Source organism: Passer montanus, unplaced genomic scaffold (genome assembly GCF_014805655.1).
Source record: "Passer montanus isolate IOZ18808 unplaced genomic scaffold, ASM1480565v1 scaffold29, whole genome shotgun sequence".
Classification (NCBI taxonomy): domain Eukaryota; kingdom Metazoa; phylum Chordata; class Aves; order Passeriformes; family Passeridae; genus Passer; species Passer montanus.
The window spans coordinates 8,888,695-8,906,781 of record NW_024367596.1 but is presented as its reverse complement, the minus strand read 5'-3'; the positions used below and the strand labels follow the sequence as shown (position 1 = coordinate 8,906,781).

The 18,087-nt window shown below is 44.1% G+C and overlaps 1 protein-coding gene across 2 annotated transcripts in view; it reads left to right on the top strand.

The window, feature by feature from the left end:
- The window catches only part of DIS3L2 (DIS3 like 3'-5' exoribonuclease 2), a 181,269-nt gene that overhangs the window by 67,021 nt on the left and 96,161 nt on the right, over window positions 1-18,087 (top strand). For both annotated transcript variants that reach the window (XM_039713783.1, XM_039713782.1), the window contains 3 exons: window positions 2,977-3,083; window positions 4,270-4,517; window positions 11,222-11,395. In XM_039713783.1, the coding sequence (XP_039569717.1) occupies window positions 2,977-3,083; window positions 4,270-4,517; window positions 11,222-11,395 (529 nt within the window). The remainder of the gene's footprint in view (window positions 1-2,976; window positions 3,084-4,269; window positions 4,518-11,221; window positions 11,396-18,087) is intronic.

Genomic DNA, 18,087 nt, shown 5'->3' with positions numbered 1-18,087 from the left:
GGTAGCTGTCCCTTCTGAGCTGAAGGTTTTGTCACTGGGATTCCTCATGGCTGATGCTCTGCTGCTGTAGACCCCTGAGCAGTAGATGTAGCCCTGATACCAACAGAATTTTAACTTGAAAAAGAGGAGCTACAAGCTATAGGGAAGTCTACATCTCTTAGCTCCAGGAGTACAAAGTTCCTCATGTCTCTTCTTCCCTCTCCTTTCTTTCAGGAGCATTTGCTCTTAGTAAATGTGTGTGATGGTATTTAAGATACTGAAGTTGGTTAAAAAAGAGGGGTAGGACGTAGATGGCTGGGATTAGCTTCTTTTTTTTTTTCTTTCTGTTGGTAGAGTAGTTTTAGATCCCAGACTCTGCCTGCTGGAGTCTCTCATAATCTGAGGATTTTTTGGGAGGGATGCTGAAATTGGAGAGACCACAGAAGAAGACACTCTCCAGCCAGCCAAAGGGCCCTGGTTGATGATGGCCATGAAGGAAAAGACAAGTTCTCTCATCTGCCATGGTGGGAATTTGGGTGCTTTCTGATATCTGTACTGGGTTCACATGGGGCTTGTCTTCAGCAGGAAGGGGGGCAGTGCCCCAGCCCAGGCCCAGGAAGACTCAGCCACCCATTTGCTGTTCTCCTGTGACAGCTGCATCCTGGTGCTCCTGTGCTTTTGCATGTGTGTGTGTGTGACCTCCCCAGGACATCCCTGCTGGCCTCTTTTTAATAGAGAAAACTGCTTCAGTGAAAATTTCTAAGTGACTTTTCAGAGAGATGGGCATTGGAAGGATAAGTGGAAAAAAGGCAGTGCTAACAAGGACATGTTCCTCATGTGGCTCCGGGTGCTTTTTTCATTCTTGCCTGCTGAACCTTGAGTCACTGCTGCTGTTCTGCTACGCTGGGAGAGCAGTGAATGCAGCTCTTGCTTTTTTCCAAAACATGTTTAGTTCTGGTTTCTCTTCCCACCAGCGTGTGCTGTTCCTTGGGGAGAGTTCACTCCAGTAAAGCCCAGGGCTTGTGGCAGGTGTGCCTGGAGGCATGACCTTTGGAAGGCTCCCAACTTCCCCGTGTCCTCTGCCCCGTCCAGTTTTCCTTTGTTCCAGATCATTTTGTTCTTTGCCCAGGCTGTCTTTAGGATTGACACGCCATAAACTGATTGCTTGAAAATTTATAAGAAAACAAAATGGCTCCTGGCTTTCATTTTTTGCTAAATGATTGCCTGGTATGACCTTTAGCTGGCAGAAACCTTAGAGGAGGTAAGAAAATCAGTTAACCTTGGTATTCCCCACTTTTTAACTGCTTACAATTTTACAGGCAATTTTTTCCCCTACCTTGTTTGTCACCATGAAGCTCTGGGTGGTTTTATCCTGTAGTAATGCTGGTTTTGGCAAGTCTGAGTTCATTTCAGTAGAAGTAAATCAGAAATGGTTTTGCTGCTTCTATTATTGGGGTTTTTATAAGAAAAGTAGATTTTTATTTAAACCCCTAAATACCTCTCAGCATTACTAGCATTCATTCTCCTCTCAGCATTACTAGCAAGTCAATGAAGATAAAATAAAAGTAAAGTCACTTAGAAAAAGATCTCTGGGGAGAGGAAGAGCACATCAGAAGGCAAAGCTGAGGATAATTAGCAGCATATGAGAATCAGAGTTTGTCATTAGAGCAAAGCCATCATTGCCAAGCGACTGCTGGGGTAACACTGCCTGGAGGCAGTGCAGTGTCCCTCTGTGGGGACACAGCCATCTGTGAACGTGCCCTGGTGGTGGTGGGGCACAGCCAAGCCCTTGGGGACGCTGCTGTCCCACTGCCCCCCTTCCCGAGCAGCAGCCCCAGCGCTGCAGCCGCCCCTCGTGTCACCTGCAGCCCTGCTGAGCTCTGTGGGACAGACAGGCATCAGTGGGGACCAGGCTCTGCGTGTCACCACACTGCTTCTGCAGCCTGTCTCACGTGGGTGACTGCCGTTGGCCTCCTGCAGCACAGGCTTCAGCAAAATGTTGCTTTATCTCGTATCTTCTAAGGGAAGCAGTGACAGCTGTGTCCCTTGAAACTTGCAGTCAGTGCCATGGTCTCTCTTTAGGAAAGCAGGATTTCTTTTGAACACTCTAGGCCTGATTTTAGCACATGTGCTCAAGATGGATGTGATTACCATACAAATGAAAAAGTCAGCCATCTCCCCTGAGCCCTCCAGACAAGAGCACATGGATGCTTCCATCCCAGAAATTCTGGCAGAGCAGCAACCAGAGGCTCTCAGCAGGGATGCAGCTCAAGAACAGCCCAGTCCCAGCCTTCTCCGTAGCAAAGATCACTTTGGATATTTGTAAACATTAAATACCAGCCATCTGTAGCAGATGCTCCCAAACTCAGATACCTGAATATTTGAAAATTTCAAACTACAAATTTTTGATTTTAATATTATCAGCATCTGGTGCAGAGATCTTGGAGGAAGGAACCTCTTGGTCATGTGTAATGATTACTTCTGTAAGGCTTTTCATAACCTATCCGTGGGTGAAGAGGGTCGGCTTAGTAGATATGATTTCAGTTTCAAAGATAAACACATGTTTTATAACCCTGCATAATGTTTTTAAAGGAAATTAAATATCTAATGAAGGTATGTAGGAAAGGACTGCTTATGTAATGTTAATGACTGCAACTAAGAAATGCCACAAAATTCTTAGCCCTTAGTATTTAATAAACTTGTTTTCTACTGCTTTGTCTGTTGTGACTGTTATAGTTCTACTTACAGAGTTGGACTTATTTTGATTTTTGTTGTTTTTCAGCACATTTGCATATGGTAAGTGAACATGTACCTGCTGTCTGTTGTAGTCCAGAGAAATAATTATTACTACACGCTTGGCAATTCTAACACCTGAGAGATCCTTTTCCTTTCAAATAAGTCTACTACATGCATATTGTATTGTGCTTTAGAGCAAAGACTCAAAACAAATTTGTCATGGAAATGTGCTCCAGTAACTGTCCTGTGTGTTTGATGCAGGGAAGGCTGCTGGGGTCACTGGTGTGCACAGAACAAAGCAGGATGATGGACCCAAGGTCAATGATCCCAGGCTCCTCCCAGATGAGTTTCTTCAAAGGACAGCCAAGGTAAATCCATGCAGAGTGACAAGGAAGCACGTGTGCACTCCCAAAGGCTGAAGGAGACCAGCCCTGGCCTCCCTGTAGCCTCTATCTGTTGATCTTTGAGTCTCATTCTCCATTTCAGAGAGAGTAATTGTCTGATCTGATAAAAATCAAGTGACTTGTTATTTTTACCAATTTTGCTAGGTTAAATTCCCTTTGTTTGTCATGCAAAATTACTTAGCAAGATTCAGGAAAAAGATTGGATACTAATATGAGTGTCAGGATATCCAAAGTTGTCAGAATTAATTCTTACAGACTTTGGAAAGGCTGCTAGTACTGTTGATTCAAGATTTGAGTCAATCTCTGAATGTTAAGAGACCAGAAAAGGGCTGCTGGGTCAGACTGGGTCAGGTCTCTTCCACGTCTTGTGCTTTCCCTCACAGCCTCTGATTCTGGTCCTGTTGTTGGCTGGGCTGCTCTGGTCTCATCCAGTGTGGCAATTCCAGCGCTCAGAATTGTGCAGAGGTGCAGCTCCTGAAACCTTCTGGAAGGACTCTTCTGTATAAGCTTAGGAAACTAGCTATAATGTTTCTGTTATCCAGTGATTTATTATGGTCTACAAAAATATAGCCTGGATGAACACCTCTCTGGAACAATTATTTAGTGATATTGTAATTTATTATTCTTTTCAAAGCCATCTTGTATAAAGGTAAAATAACCCCTAACTTCAGAAAGCACAGAGAGAAAGAGAGAACTGCCAAATTCCCAACAGCACATCCTTTCCTGTGGTTAGCATTGGATCTGCCAGCGGCACCGTTTTTGGACTGGCCTGTTCTGTGCTGACTGTTGAAATCACAGGCCGAGAATACAAATGAAAGATTTTACAGGAGTTGCTTGTATTTTGTGGCTAATTCCCTGCATTTGGAAGCATCTGCTTCTTGTCTGGTTTTGTTCTGTAATCAAGAAAATTGCTGTAGAGAACTAGCACTTGGAAAGCACTTAGCTCTTCTATAGCCATGAGCAAGATGGCAAGGAAAATACATTGTAAATAGGTACTCAGTTAAAAAATGCACACACACATACAGGGAAAACAAGATATAGACCTTGTGACTTTTCCAGATACTCTTCTGAGCCTTTGGGTGTCCTTATTCTGCTAAATAAAGTAAGTTTCTCTGAAGGTATTAATTGTAGGAACTCTTGCCTCTCCCAGGTGGTGTATATTTTGGAAAAGAAGCATTCTCGAGCAGCTACAGGTTTCATCAAACTTCTGGCTGACAGGAACAGTGAACTCTTCAAGAGGTGTGCCATGTTCTCACCTGTGGACCACAGAGTGCCCAGGGTCTACGTGCCCTTGGCTGATTGCCCTCCAGACTTTGTGACCAAGCCTGAGACCTATTCACAGATGCTCTTCATCTGTCGCATCGTGGACTGGAAAGAAGACAGCAACTTTGCATCAGGGTATGTGGCTGCCATCAGAAGTAGAGATGACTGACATTTCTAGTTGGAATTTTTGTTTTCATCTAATTTCATCTAATGTTTTACCTAATGTTTCACCTAATTGTTGCAAACAGTATTGGCAGAAATCTGTTAACAAGCTGCTTGTCTTGTCTTCTGTCCCTCTGGCGGATAAATTATGTTGGGATGTAGGATAGCTCATCACTAGTTAATCTCATAAATGTTAAGTTCTTCGAGTGCTTGCTTCAGTGCTGGTGCATCACAGCATTGATGAGTGCATGGTCTACGGGGAGCACACGTGCTCAGCCTGACCAGCACAAGCACCATGGGGTGCTGGCAGCCTTCCTGTCTTTCCTCCCTGTGTGGAAGAGTAGTACACAGTGTGCAGACATTTCCCTTCTGCCAGGGAAGATCAGTGGCTGTGAGGCTCATCTTCAGTTTTTACGCCTTTGCTGGTAAGAATTAGAAAGAAGTCACAGATTTTTGTGGTTTTAAAGTTGCATTGGTTCAAGGAGGAATAGTAGAAATCAGGAGAAGATTCATTCCCTCCTGAAGCATGTGAGAAGGGTGTTGCACTCTGTGTATTTCATCAGACACTGTAAAGTCATCACTGTCCAGAGTTCAAATTGCTGGCAGTGCTGTGAAGAAGGAAATTTTAAGCCAGTGCTACACAAATGGCCTGTGCTGGGCTGGATCCAGATTGCAAGTTTATTTTGCCTCTCCATGAAGAAGACAGTGGTTTTTAGCATTTTCACTTTTTCCTTTGGAACCGCTGTGGGGTGCCAAACTCCCACCTGGAGTGGCCACGCTGTTTCTGTAGAATGGTCTCAATAAGAAATGGAGGATGTTGGTCAATCTATTCAGTTATTTTGGGAATACTTAGTAATCCTGGTTTAGTTGATAATACAGAGCAGATAACTCTGTGGCCATGCTGTGGTCAGATTTTACAGGTGCATCTGGATGTAATCTGGAGCATGTGCAGTAGTGGGAGTTGTTCATAAAGTCCAGTTTTCTCTTCCCCTTGCAGAGCAGTTCTGATGGGGTAGCACAGCTGATGTACTGTATCAGCACTGCAGGTTTGGGAGTCCTCAGCTCAAATTCCTGGTAAAGCTTCAAACTTAGAGAAAACTTGTTTTAAGAATAAGTGTGATGGCACAGATCTATCAGCCCTAGAACTAAAAGTAAACTCAAGTCCCCATTTCACAGAGTTTATCAGTTGTAGCTGATTTGTGTGCCCAGTAATAGCAAGTTTCATGTGTGCTCCTTGAAAGCCACGTGAGCCATGAAGTCACTCAGTGTTTCCTAGATAAACTGCAGTGCATGAACTGCAGTGGCCTCCCTTTGAGCCCCACTTAACTTGGGTCTGGCTGCGCTGTGAACTTCACTGAGAATAAGTTTCTTACTGCCAGAGATTTGCTTTGTCTTCTTTGACTCCAACTGAGAAAAGACTGGAGGGTGATTGTACTGCTTGGCTTCTGGTCATGAACAAACCCCCTTTTCAGCAGAAACAGGGGAAATTAGGAGGTTGGATAATATATTTTTTATTGGCTAATGTGTGTGTCTTTAGTCTGTACTTCTGACAGTATTGGATATTCTCATCTGTCTGGTTTGATCGTTTCCAAGATGTAAAGGGTGTTGTCAGGAAAGAAAATGTCCATGATTGTGTTCATACATAGTAGTTTCCTCTGGGAATTGGTTGCACTTCAGTAAGAACCTTGAGGAGATGGGAGCATAAAACCTTGGTGACCCCTTTTGTTTTCAGCCATAAATAATGCTTGTTTAAATGCTGAAAGACAAGGAAACCTCTTGAAGGTCCCAAAGGATTCTGTTTGCTTTTGGGCTCATTTATAAGCTCATTTATAAGCCATGTTGCCTTGTTTATAATGAGCTGTGTTGCTGGTCATGGCCCCTCTGAAGGAGAGAAGAGCAGGTGATCTGCAGCTGTTTACATGCTTTGTTTTGTGAACTTTTTTGTGCACCTCTTACTTCTGCCCACAAAGTTCCAGATATGCCTTTGGCAGCACCCCCATGGTTTTGAAGGTGTCTGGACAGAGAGTGTGTTGGTCATTGCCCTGCACTGTCTGCTGGAAGTGTGACAAGGGAAACTCCCTCCAGGGCTGGCAGTCATGTCCCCTGGATGCCTTGGGTGTTTCTAGGTACTCTCCATCCTGCAGCTGAACTCTCCCAGACTGGTCATGCACCTTCCTCAGCTTTCCTTTTCCACTGGGAGATTCAGTGCCAGGTTCCCAAGCACAGTTAATGACACAGATTGGTCTTCACAGTGACCATGTGTGGGTGGAGAAGTGACATGCCCCTGCCAAGAGTCTGGTGGTGGCACTGGCCACCCAGGGTGGTCACCTGCACAGGGGCAACCGGAGAGTCCCTGGAGGTCCCTTGGGGAGGGGGGTGCGTTTCTGTGTCATGATTGCCACCTGGTGGTCACCAGCGTGACACTGTCCCCTCCGAAGGCCACCCTGTCACCCCGAGTGTGCTGGGAAGGAGTGAGGAGGAACTCATGGCTCCAGGTCATGCTGGCTGTGCCCCCAGTTGAGCTGCTGTGCTCCTCCTGCATGTGAGGTGACTTTACCTTGGCAGTGAAATGCTATATTATGGTACCTGCTTCAGGTAACAGGTAAAGCAAATTAGCTCCAAAACATTCTCCTTTTCCAGAGCAATACTGCAAGTACTGCCATGTACCATTATTTCTGGGGACTGTTGGAGTCCAGGGTTGTTTGGAGTATTAGTCCAGATGTCTCTGCACTTTTGCAGATGGTTAAGGTGGAATTGTTTTGTCTCCACATGTGATGATGGAGGAGACTATATGAAAAAAACAACTAATAGAAAAGCATGGAATCACCGACTCCCTCTGTGTCACATTGGGCTTGTGACCATTCTAGCTCGGGGTCTTAGATATTGGTCTGTCAAGGTGACATGATTTGTTCCAGCTTTTGCAATAAAATGAAATGTTGCAGGGTGTTATTTCACTTGCTGCTGTTTCTAAAGCCTCTTGAGTGGCTGGAATTCTTTTAATCTCTGGCATTTTATTCTGTTGTTGGTTTGTTTTTTTTTTTTAATTTAAAAGCGTATTTTGTGTGAGGGGAAATAACCTTGGTAGATACCAAGGGAAGGTCCAATCCTCTCAACAGAGCAGTGTAGCTCTGTTGAAAATAAACACCTTCTTGCAGATGGGGGTGTCTCTCAGTAAAGCTTTGTTCCCTTGGCACAAAAATCACCTTGTGGGACAGCCCCATCCCTGGTGGGAGCACCACGCTGCTCCTGCGCTCCGATGGGACATGGCCTGGCAGCTGAAGGAAGGCAGCTCCGTGATGGGGAGCAGGGCTGGGCTGTGCTCTGAGCACTGGGGTTCCATGGCACAGCTCCCTGTCCCTCTGATGCTCAGCCCTGCAGCCCTCTCATGTCTCCACTGGCACCTGAGGCTTTCCTCAAGCCTGTGCAGCTCTGTCTGAGCTCCAGGCCCTGGGCAGTGGGAACACCCAGTGGGGCTTCTTTGCTGTCACCTCTTCTGTACAAGCCTTCTTAGGGACTGGTGGCTTATGTGTGGGATGTTCTCCTGCTGCTGAAAGAAGCCCTCCATGTAGGATGACTGGACAAATCTGCTCCAGGAGAAACTGAGCAAGGGTGTTACGTTCTCAATCGAAGTTATTCACTCCAGTGTGGGAGCCTGCCTGGCTTTTCAAAGGAAACAAGCCTTATGTAATCCTGCTGTGTCTTTTTGGAGAGTTCTTATCATATAACCATAAACTGGCCAGTTTCAGCTCAGTGGAGTTGGAGTGAAGAGATCTCAAATGTTCCTAGAGATGGGTGGCTGAATGATGAGTGTCACCATGAGAGAGAGGATAGCAGCTTGAAGGTGGCTCTGCCCCAGGTTAGATTCTGGTGAGTGGACACCTTGGAGCAGCTCAGCAATCTTGCAGCTATGGCTGATTTGGAGAAATAGCCTGTTCTGCCCCAACCATGGCATGTTCCAGTCAGTGCACACTACCACCATGTCTGACATCAGTCCAAGGGTATTCAAGGAATTCAAGGTAATGCTCCCCATCAGCGTCACAGAAAAGAAATGTTTGCGTCTGTAACCATTGTAACTCTTTTTTACCTTTTGACATTTAAAAAAAAAAGGGATGCACGCAAGCCAGGGTGTCACAGACACTGTGACTCCCTGGGAGTGCACGTCTGAGTACTGCTGGGCCCGCTGCCCCTGGTTGTTTATAAGCCTCTTGAACTATTCTTGCTGCCCTTGGTGGCCGTGGAGCCCCAGGAATGATTTTGCAGCCTGGCTGTTGCTCCAGGGCCATCGGTGATCCTATATGCATTACCTTTGATCACATGCTGTCCTGTCAGATTTTGCTCTGATGCAAGTCATCATGCCTGTGTGACTGTAACATGGCCCCAATTAAAGTCAGTTATACACTTTTTATTTCAAGGTACTTGGGAAATGTTCCCTGGAACACTGTAAATCAAATGTTAATTACTATTAAAAAAATATTAGTCCTATATCAAACCTCTGGGTAAACCCCTTATGGTTCGTAATCTAATTTCAGTAAACGGATCAGGAGGAACATGGGTTTCAAGAGTGAGCTGGAAAGCACTCTGGCATTCAGAGGTGCTTTCCATGGCTTGTCCTGTAGCTGTCCAGCCGCCCTCCCGGTGCACTTCCCAGATCTGCCCTGCCAAGAGAAGGGACACCTAAGACTCGAGTTCTTGACATTTCTGCTGGGAAGGGCAATGTGTCCCCTCTTTTCCTGTTTTGTTTTTTCCATCCTTGGCAGTGCTGGTGGGTCCGTAGACCCACAGGCTCATCCTTGCTCAGTCCCAGCTCTGCACCAGACGTTGGAAATGAAGTGGTGATTTCTCTGTTTTATTGTTACTGCTGAGAGAGAGGGAGATAAAACTGATGCCTCATTTATTTACATTAAAATAAGGATTAGACTGGGACCCAGCTGCAGGAACAGAGAATTCAGCCATGATGCCAAATGTGCACATATTTCTGCCATACAGTTTGTACATAAAATTGAAACAATAAAGGGAAATATCTTTTATCCTTGTTTTCATTTTTATTTTAAAGCTAGACGATGTGAACTCTACAATTTACCACACCATGAAGCGAGCAATCCTTTCCAGCATATTACACAATGTGACAGGTTTATTACACAGCCCTTCCCGTTGTGAAGAAAGAGCTTTGCTCCCATAAAGAAGATGGTCTCGCTTGTGCTGAGAGTTTGGGGTTTGTTCTGTGCTTTTATGGCACATTTGAAGCCTTGAGACCATCTTGCTTGTCCAAATAACAAGTGCACTGTTTTGGCCCCAATTTAGGAAAGTAATTAGTGTCTGTTCTCACTCATTGGAATTAAAGCAGAAGGATCAATATAATGATTGTGTATTTTATGCAGTGGAAAAACACTTATTAGTGTGGCAGTTTTTGTGCTGTGTTATTACCCCTCTCTTTTGTGTCATATTTTGATGGATTTGCCTTAATTTCAGTTGTAATCTTCTTGGGTCAGGAACATTATCTCCATTGACTGTAATGTGCATTGGCCTAATGGCAGTATATTAAAAAAATAAAAAGTAATTTAACTCTGTGTACTGTAGAGCACTCTAAAGGTGAGAAGGGGGACGGGGAAGGCACTGTGTGGCATGGGTTCTCACGGGGTAACTCTGTGTACTGTAGAGCACTCTAAAGGTGAGAAGGGGGACAGGGGGAGGCACTGTGTGACATGGGTTCTCACGGGATATTTGTAATCAGCTGGAGGGGGCACAAATGCCTCGCTCCTTTGGAGTCCTGCTTTGCACAGTGTGCAGAGCTGAGCCTTGTTTGACACCAGAGCTGTTGGACAGATCCATGCTGGGGTTTGCACTGGAGCAGATGGAAACTTTCTCCAAGCACAACAGAGCAGCAACCTCATCCACACGTGTGCAGAGTACTTCATCAAGCACTGTTAGCAGAGGGGGGACAATTTCCCCACTCTAGGACTTGTTTCTAGATTGTTGGCCCCTCTCCAGTTAGCTCTGGGTTCAGAGGCTTCTGCTTAGCCATGAGAGGAGGAACAAAAGACTGGGAAAGCTGAGGTCCTGGAAGGAGCCTGGAAAATGGTTGGAAAGGTGATCTTGGGTGTGTTGTTTGCCTCTGTGGGAGGTAGTGTGCGTTCTTCACACCTCTGTCTTCACAGAGCATGGGTTTGCCCAGGCAGAGATGTGTGTCCTTTGGGATGGAGAGCATGTACTGAGCTCCCCGTGGAGCTCTCTGGTATTTGGTGTGAATCTATTCTTCATTTTTGGTAGGAGAGGTTGGTCACCTTTTTCAGTGGTGAGGAGAGGAGGGAGGGTCTCAGGGCAGCCATGTGTAACTCTAGAGCTGCCTGTGTGGACAGCTGTGCTTTTCTTATCCGTGTTGGATGTGTTTTTCTCTAAAATTGGAAACTTTCTTACCTTCACAAAATCCTAATAATTTAAAACATCTACTTCAAATGAGATACGCAAAACCAGCCCAGGGTAGTGCCTGGTGAGTGTTTTGCATCTCCAGCAGTGTCTTTTTTATGGTTTGAATTCCTGCTAAGTCCTCTGCCAAGACTCAGGGAGAAGTGAATGGGTGAAAGAGTGTATTTGAGGGCTCAGCAGCCTCTATGTGGGGACAGGAGCAACATGACAGTAATAATTATACACTTCAAAAAAGCATCCCTTTCTTTCTACAGGCAGTTGTGCAAAAGTCTTGGACAGGCTGGAGAGATCGAGCCGGAAACAGAAGGGATCCTGACGGAGTACGGTGTGGATTTCTCTGACTTTTCCCCTGAAGTCCTGGAATGTCTTCCCCAGAACCTGCCCTGGGTTATCTCACCAGCAGAGCTGGCCAAAAGAAGAGATTTAAGGTAACAACAAAAAGCATGGTCTGACACTCCTTGGGTTGGTGCAGGGTTGTGCTATTTTGTTTTGTTTCCATCACATTTTGTAAAGGCACCGACTTTATAATGTGTATCATGTTATACCTTACCCGTGCTAGAAAGCACACAAAGAAGCTATGTTTGAAAGTACCGACAAATCCAGAAGATCAATTACTTGGAGAAGCATTTTGTGAGACAGAGAGGCTTTTCCTCAAAAGAACTATTGAAAATTTGGTGTTCGGCACCTCATCTGAAAGCTTTATGACTTTGTCTGGAATGTATTATGCATTTTAGTGGTAATTTTATAGCAGAGATTTTCTGAATGCCTGGCAGATCAGTGATCTGGGACGTTGTTATTCTGAGACTTAAGACAGATAAAGACTGTCCACCTACCTCACATCAGCCAACCCTGCAATTCAATGGTGCTCCCAACCAGCTTTCAGGAACTTCACAGCCTGTTGAGTGGCACATTGACATTGCTGGAATACCTAAAACTAGTGGATTTGCTACACTTCTAAGTGTCAGATTTTAGAGACATCCTTACTAGAAAAGATTTAAAGACCAAAGAAAAAGGATTGTTTAGAACCTTAGCAATAAAGGATGATGCAGGCAAACAATAAATACATTATTGAGAAGACACAATGTGTTCTGCTTCCAGCCTTGCTTATGCTGGAGCATCCTGACTCAGTTGGCAGACTCACTGCTGTCCTGTGTAATGCTGAGGTGAAGCAGCCCTAGGAGGCTGATTCCTCTGGACACTGCACTGGTACAAGCACCTGTATATATGCAGTAAGCTCCTCTTCCTCTTCATTTATCTGTGCTACTGGTATGGACATTAGCAATTTGAGCATATAAGCTGATAAACTGCAGCCATTTTTATTTCAAGGCTGAAAATGTATTTGTATCTGTACCTGTACTCCAGGTGTTACTTTGGACCTAATTTTGCTCTGGAGCCTGCAGCCTCCTTACTGTTTCAGCTTTCTGGATTTCCACTGCCATACAGTGGAATAATTCAGCAGAAAATCACAGTCCTGACTGACTAATGCTAACACTCAGATACCAGATTCAGATTGCAAGCTTCAGGTAGCATAAAAAAAGTAGATACTGAATGCTGCTGTTCAGATGTCACTTGAAAGTGCTTATTTTTATATTCTTGACTACAGTTCAGTAGCCTTCTCTGTTTCTTCTGACCGAGTTCTTTTAAGCAAATAAAGAGCTTGACTTGTCTCCAGACAGACAGTCAGTTTTGGAAACAAATTCCAAGTGCATTTCTTGCTTTTATTGCTGAATTATTACACTGGGACTTATCAAGGTGATAACAGTTTTGCGGTTAAGCCATTTAAATCCCTCTCTGCCCCTTCCTGACCACAGAGCACACTACAAAGTAGATTTCCTTTTGATCCTCTCAAATATAAACATTTAACAGTCAAAATTTTTAAGACAATTATTTGAGCTTAATTTCCTAATCCTTTTAATGTCAACTGCCACACTGCTGACTAACCAGTCTGTGGTCTAAACACTATGGAGATAACATGAGATTTCTAGTTATGGAAAAGAAAATACAGGTGAGTCTTCCTTGTCATTTCCTCACAGAAAGGGGTTTGTTTACCCAGAAAGAAAATTAATTTTATTAGTAAATTCTGTATGAATTGTAGTGAGGTGGTGTCAGGTAGTTGAAGACCTGGCTAGCATCTCTGATGGGTGAGACCAGAAGACCTTGAGACTGTTTTTGACAAGTCCCAAGGTAGCTTGGCCTTAACTTGTTATTCGATATCAGCTTTCATATTGTCAGCAGTAAGTGTGCTGTGGTCTGCCCTGTCCTACAAAAGGCCAGTACACACAGGCCAGGATGGCATCCAGAGGAGCACACCTGAACTTGGGTGTCTGTTCTGAGTGCACATCTGAGTTTGCCTTGTTTCCCAGGGGATCTCACACACCTGCCTCTGTGAGGGCCCATCTTTGCTGTACTTTGTGCATGGTGATCTGTCAGGCTTCCCAGATTACTGTACAGTAGTCTGAGAGTATAATATAATTAATTGCAGTGAAATAAAAACTCATTTTTTCTCCTAAAACAGCCATGTTAACACTTGTAAATACCTCATCCTAATTCAGTTTACACATTGCTTGCTTAACTAGAATAAACACATGTTAGAGTTTAGCTAAAAGTACTTCACCTCTAGTAAATCCTCTGCAGTTCTGTAATACAGGACTGTAAATTTTCTAGTGTCATGTATAAAAGTTGCATTTGGAACTGAGAGCCAAAAAATGTCTTGTATTTTTGTGTGTTTCCTCTTCCTGAGATAACTTTTCCTTGTTTCCTTTTGTCTTGGGAAATGACCCTTTCCTCCTCAAAAGGCAGTTTGTGTGTTCTGCTGACCCGTGTCCGAGGTGTGGTCTGGGAGTCAGAGTTTGGAGCGTGCAGAGAGCAGCTCTGCACCAGAGGTGTTTGTGAGTGTGGTTGTAGATAAAAGTGAGACAATGTGTTTCACCAAGCTGCTGAGGCTGGGCAAGAGGGAAAGACATTTTATCCATGCCATCTTGTAAATATGTTCCTTAATGTTCCTGCAAGTCTTTCAGTTTTACAGGAAGCCTGTTCTTGCCATGCATATTCTGTTTGGACAGCAAGTGTGATCTCACCTACACAGCCTGTGTAGAATTGCTTCCAAGAGATCTTTTTTTCCCCTCACTTCTCCACTAATAGCTCAGAAAGAAAGATTTACATAATATTTTAATATTACTTAAGGCAGAAAAGATCCAAACCTTGTGGATGGCTTTGACATGATTTAGCTACATAACACTCTGCTCTGCCACTTTTACACAATTTTGCCATGGACATCTGTTTCTCACCTGCATGGGTTTATTTGTAAAATTAGACAAGTATTTCACAGGCATTCCCAGCTTACTTGTTTCTAAAGAGCACCCAAAACTTGTAAAAAAAAGCACTGGGCAAGTATTAGGTGTTGGAATTGCATCCTGCAGTTGAATTTTACAGAGAGCATGAAGGTTCATGAAGTATCAGAATGTGTGGTTGAGGAAACTTCTCTTCCAGAGACTTTACATATGATAATACAGATAGGACTGGAGTGCTGATTTTATTATTCAGGTTGACTGGAATTTGTATTTGTTTCATTACAAGTTTGAGAAGTGTTTGGTTTCTGCTTTTAGGGAAACAGTGGAGGATTAATGTCATAGAGACAAATGTTGATGGGTGCAAAGTTTCAGCCACTTTCTGGTCTTTTCCAGTGTTACAGCATGTAATTTTCATTTCCTTGTTTGCTTTGGGACAAAATGTAGCCCCTGAAGAAAAGAGGGGTGAGGGCAAAGAAGGAAATACAAATTTCAGAGGTGGGTGCAGGAGCTGGGGGCAGAGGGAGGAGGAGGCCATTTGAAGAGCTCTAGCCAGGAATCTAAGAAACCCAAAAGCTATTTCTAAGACTCATTCCAAATGTTTCTAATTTCATTCATATCTTTTTGTTTCCTTTACTGCTTAACTGGGACAAGAAAGTAAAGCCAGGAAAGTCCAATCATAGTGGGAAACAAAAACCTAAATATTGGAGAGAGAAAAAAGGCTGTTCTTTGTAAAGCAATTCTGCATTTTGCTTGTCTCCCATTGTTGGTGTTACTGTGGAAAATGTATAACATCACTTTTTTGGAAAGTGTTAGAACCTGTTCAAGTAGAGATGGTTTATATAGTCTAACATGGAAGAACTAGAGGATATCTGTTTCTTTACCATTTGCCTAATAATAAGTGAGCCTGTTGACCTCCGCTGGACTATTACAAATGTGAAACTTGGCACTCAAAATTGCTTGCTCTAAATTTTCCAGTTGCTTTCTCTTTTTCCATTTGATGTCATCCTGCCAACTAGTGATTTTATTATTATAAACAGGACATTGTATTCACTTTTAAGAAGAAATATGAAGCTGAAGGTAAAATTACAAACTGCAGTTTCTCAGCTGGCAAAATACAAAACAATGAGCTAAAAATACTGAGCAGAGAAAGGGTGTTGTGGCAGGGAATGCTGAAATATCTACAAGATGGATGTGTTCTGAGGAGCAGAAACTGACTTCAGCTGAGCAGGGCTAAACTCTGAAGAATCATCAGATTGTTCAGCTCGGAAGGCAGATCCAGAGATCATCTACACCTACCCCATTGTTCAAAGCAGGGTTAGCTGGAGCAGGCTGCTCAGGGCTGTTCCCCTTTGTGGTTTGGATAGCTCCAAAGATGAAGATTCCACAACCCCTCTGAGGAACATGTTCTGGGGTTCAGAAAAACATGCGTTTTTTCCTTCGAGTACATTCTCCTGTGTTTTGTGCCCATTGTGTCTTGTCCTGTTGGATACCACTGGAAATTGTCTTGCTGTCTTCTTTACTCCCTGTATCAGGTGTATTTTCGCATTGAAAAGATTTCCCTGCCTGAGCCTTCTCTTCTCAAAGCTGAACAGTCCCAGCTCTCTCAGCCTCTCCTTGTAGGTTGGATGCTCTGATTCCTTAATCGTTGTCAAGGCACTTCAGCAAACTTGCAGCTCCTTGTTGACATCTCCCTGGTACTGGGGAGCCCAGAACTGGACACAGCACTCCAGTTGTGATCTCACAGGTGCCAAGCAGAGGGGAAGGATAGAAGGAATGCATCCTTTGGCCTTTTGGCAGCACTTCTCTTAGTGCAGCCCAGGAGGCTCTTGGCTGCCTTTGCTGCAGTGACATTTTGTTGGTTCATGTTTAACTTGTCCATCAGGACATCCTTTTCTGCCAAGCTGCTTTCCAGCTGGTTCTTCCCCAGTCTGTGCTGGTGCATGGGGCTGTTCCTCTCAGTGTGCAGGACTCTGTTTTTGTCTTTGAGCTTCATGAGATTCCCATCAGTCCCCTTTCTCTGCTGAGGTCCCTCTGAAGGGCTGTTCCTCCCACGAGGCTGAAAGGGCAGCAGAGGGGGCCAGCAAGGATCCACTGCATTGGCAGGAGGCAATTAGTGCTCACTTGCTTCCCTTGCAGGGCAGAGTTACTAAACTTTGCCCTTGCAGGCAAATGAATGCAATGAAACTTTCAGTTAAAATTTGCATCTTGCTATTTCAGTGCAGAACCTCAATTGCAATTGATCCAAGTTGTTAAAGGCCAAATTTGTAATTTTGGCTGCCCCTTCAGAAATGCGGCATCCTTCCTTTGGGAAGAAGAGCACAGGTGCTCTGCTGTGTCCCTCTGCCCACTGGGGAGGGAGGCTCTGCAGCACTGTTGATACCCACACTGCAGCTTTACTTTGCATTTATTTCTTTCTCAGGGAGTGTTACAGCTGGTAACAGGGATTAGCACTGTGTATAGTAAGGGTTTGACAGCATGGTCTTTGCTGTAGATGCCCAAGGAGATTATTGGCTGATAAAATTAGAGGTGATGGTAAAAATGGCAGCCTTGAGCTGTGCAAGGGGTGTTGGAGGAAAGCAGTCAGCCTCTGAAACAGATGTCTTTCCCAGGCAGGTGGACAACTTTAGTTAGGAATGAGTGCAGGGCAGATAAAACATCGTTAAACAGCTTGTTTCCTGGAGATTTTCCACTACAAAAAGCTAGTGTTAAGTAGAGCAAGTCTTACTCAGCTATAATAGGATATGTAAATATGCTCTGGTTTCTGATGGAAACTGAGAAATGACTTGTTTAGCAAATGTATAAGCAACATTGCTTCAGAACTGACTGTTATCTTGGAGTGGAGACACAAAAAGGGCCAGATTATGATCTCTGCTCTCACTGAACTGTTCTGTGACTGATTAAATGTTCTCCATAAGAGATACATCGGATTAGATACACAGGTGACATACAAAGGATGACTCAGTGATGTCTAAGCATGTCAGATCCAGTTCCTTTGTAATAGGATTGATTCCAGAACCTGGTGATAGTGACTGTACCTGCTCTGGCTACTTCTGCTTTCCAGGCAGTCTGGGGGACTGTACCATTTTTGGACTGATGAGGAAAGCTCATGTTAGCTCCTTTCTCTGCCATTGGCTGAGTAAGTAAAGCTCTGGAGTAAATATATGCTCAAGGTGCTGTTCCCAGTGATGTGATTCAGCTCCTTGCTTCTGGTTGGCTTCTTTTGGTCCTCCTCTCTGTTTTCTACTACAGTATAGCTACAGCAATTGTGGTGGCTGATGCATGGTCTGTGCTCTCAGATGCTGTTACCAGTGCCTGGTGTAGAGACACACTGGGCAACTTTACCTTTTTCCTTATAGGAAGGTACATGTGATCATTGGAAGTGCAGCTTCAAGCAGAATTGGTGGTGTATGGTTGGATGCTTTCTGATCTTGTAGGCCATCACACCTAACCTTGCTTTGTTAGAAATCTGTTTAGCTGAAAAACAGTAATAACTTTTGTACCTAGATTGTTATACGTGCAGTCTTGTTGTTGCCTGGATATTTATTTTATGCTGAGAAGTGGAGGGAATAACAAAAGGAGATGAGGATAAAATCTTAAATAAGTGTCTCTGTTTCTTACTGGATTCCACTGGATCACAAGGTAGGGTTTGGAAAGTGCCATAGCCTCTCATGTTTATCTGTGTTAAGTGGTGCAGTTCAGGTGTGCCAAATACTGCCTCTTTACTTGATATCAGTGCTTTGCTGGAGTCCTGCTCTCCCTGTGTATGTCAGATAGCACAGGGTGGACAAGAGATGAAGTGTCCAAGTCCTGGTGTCAACCCAGGTATCTGT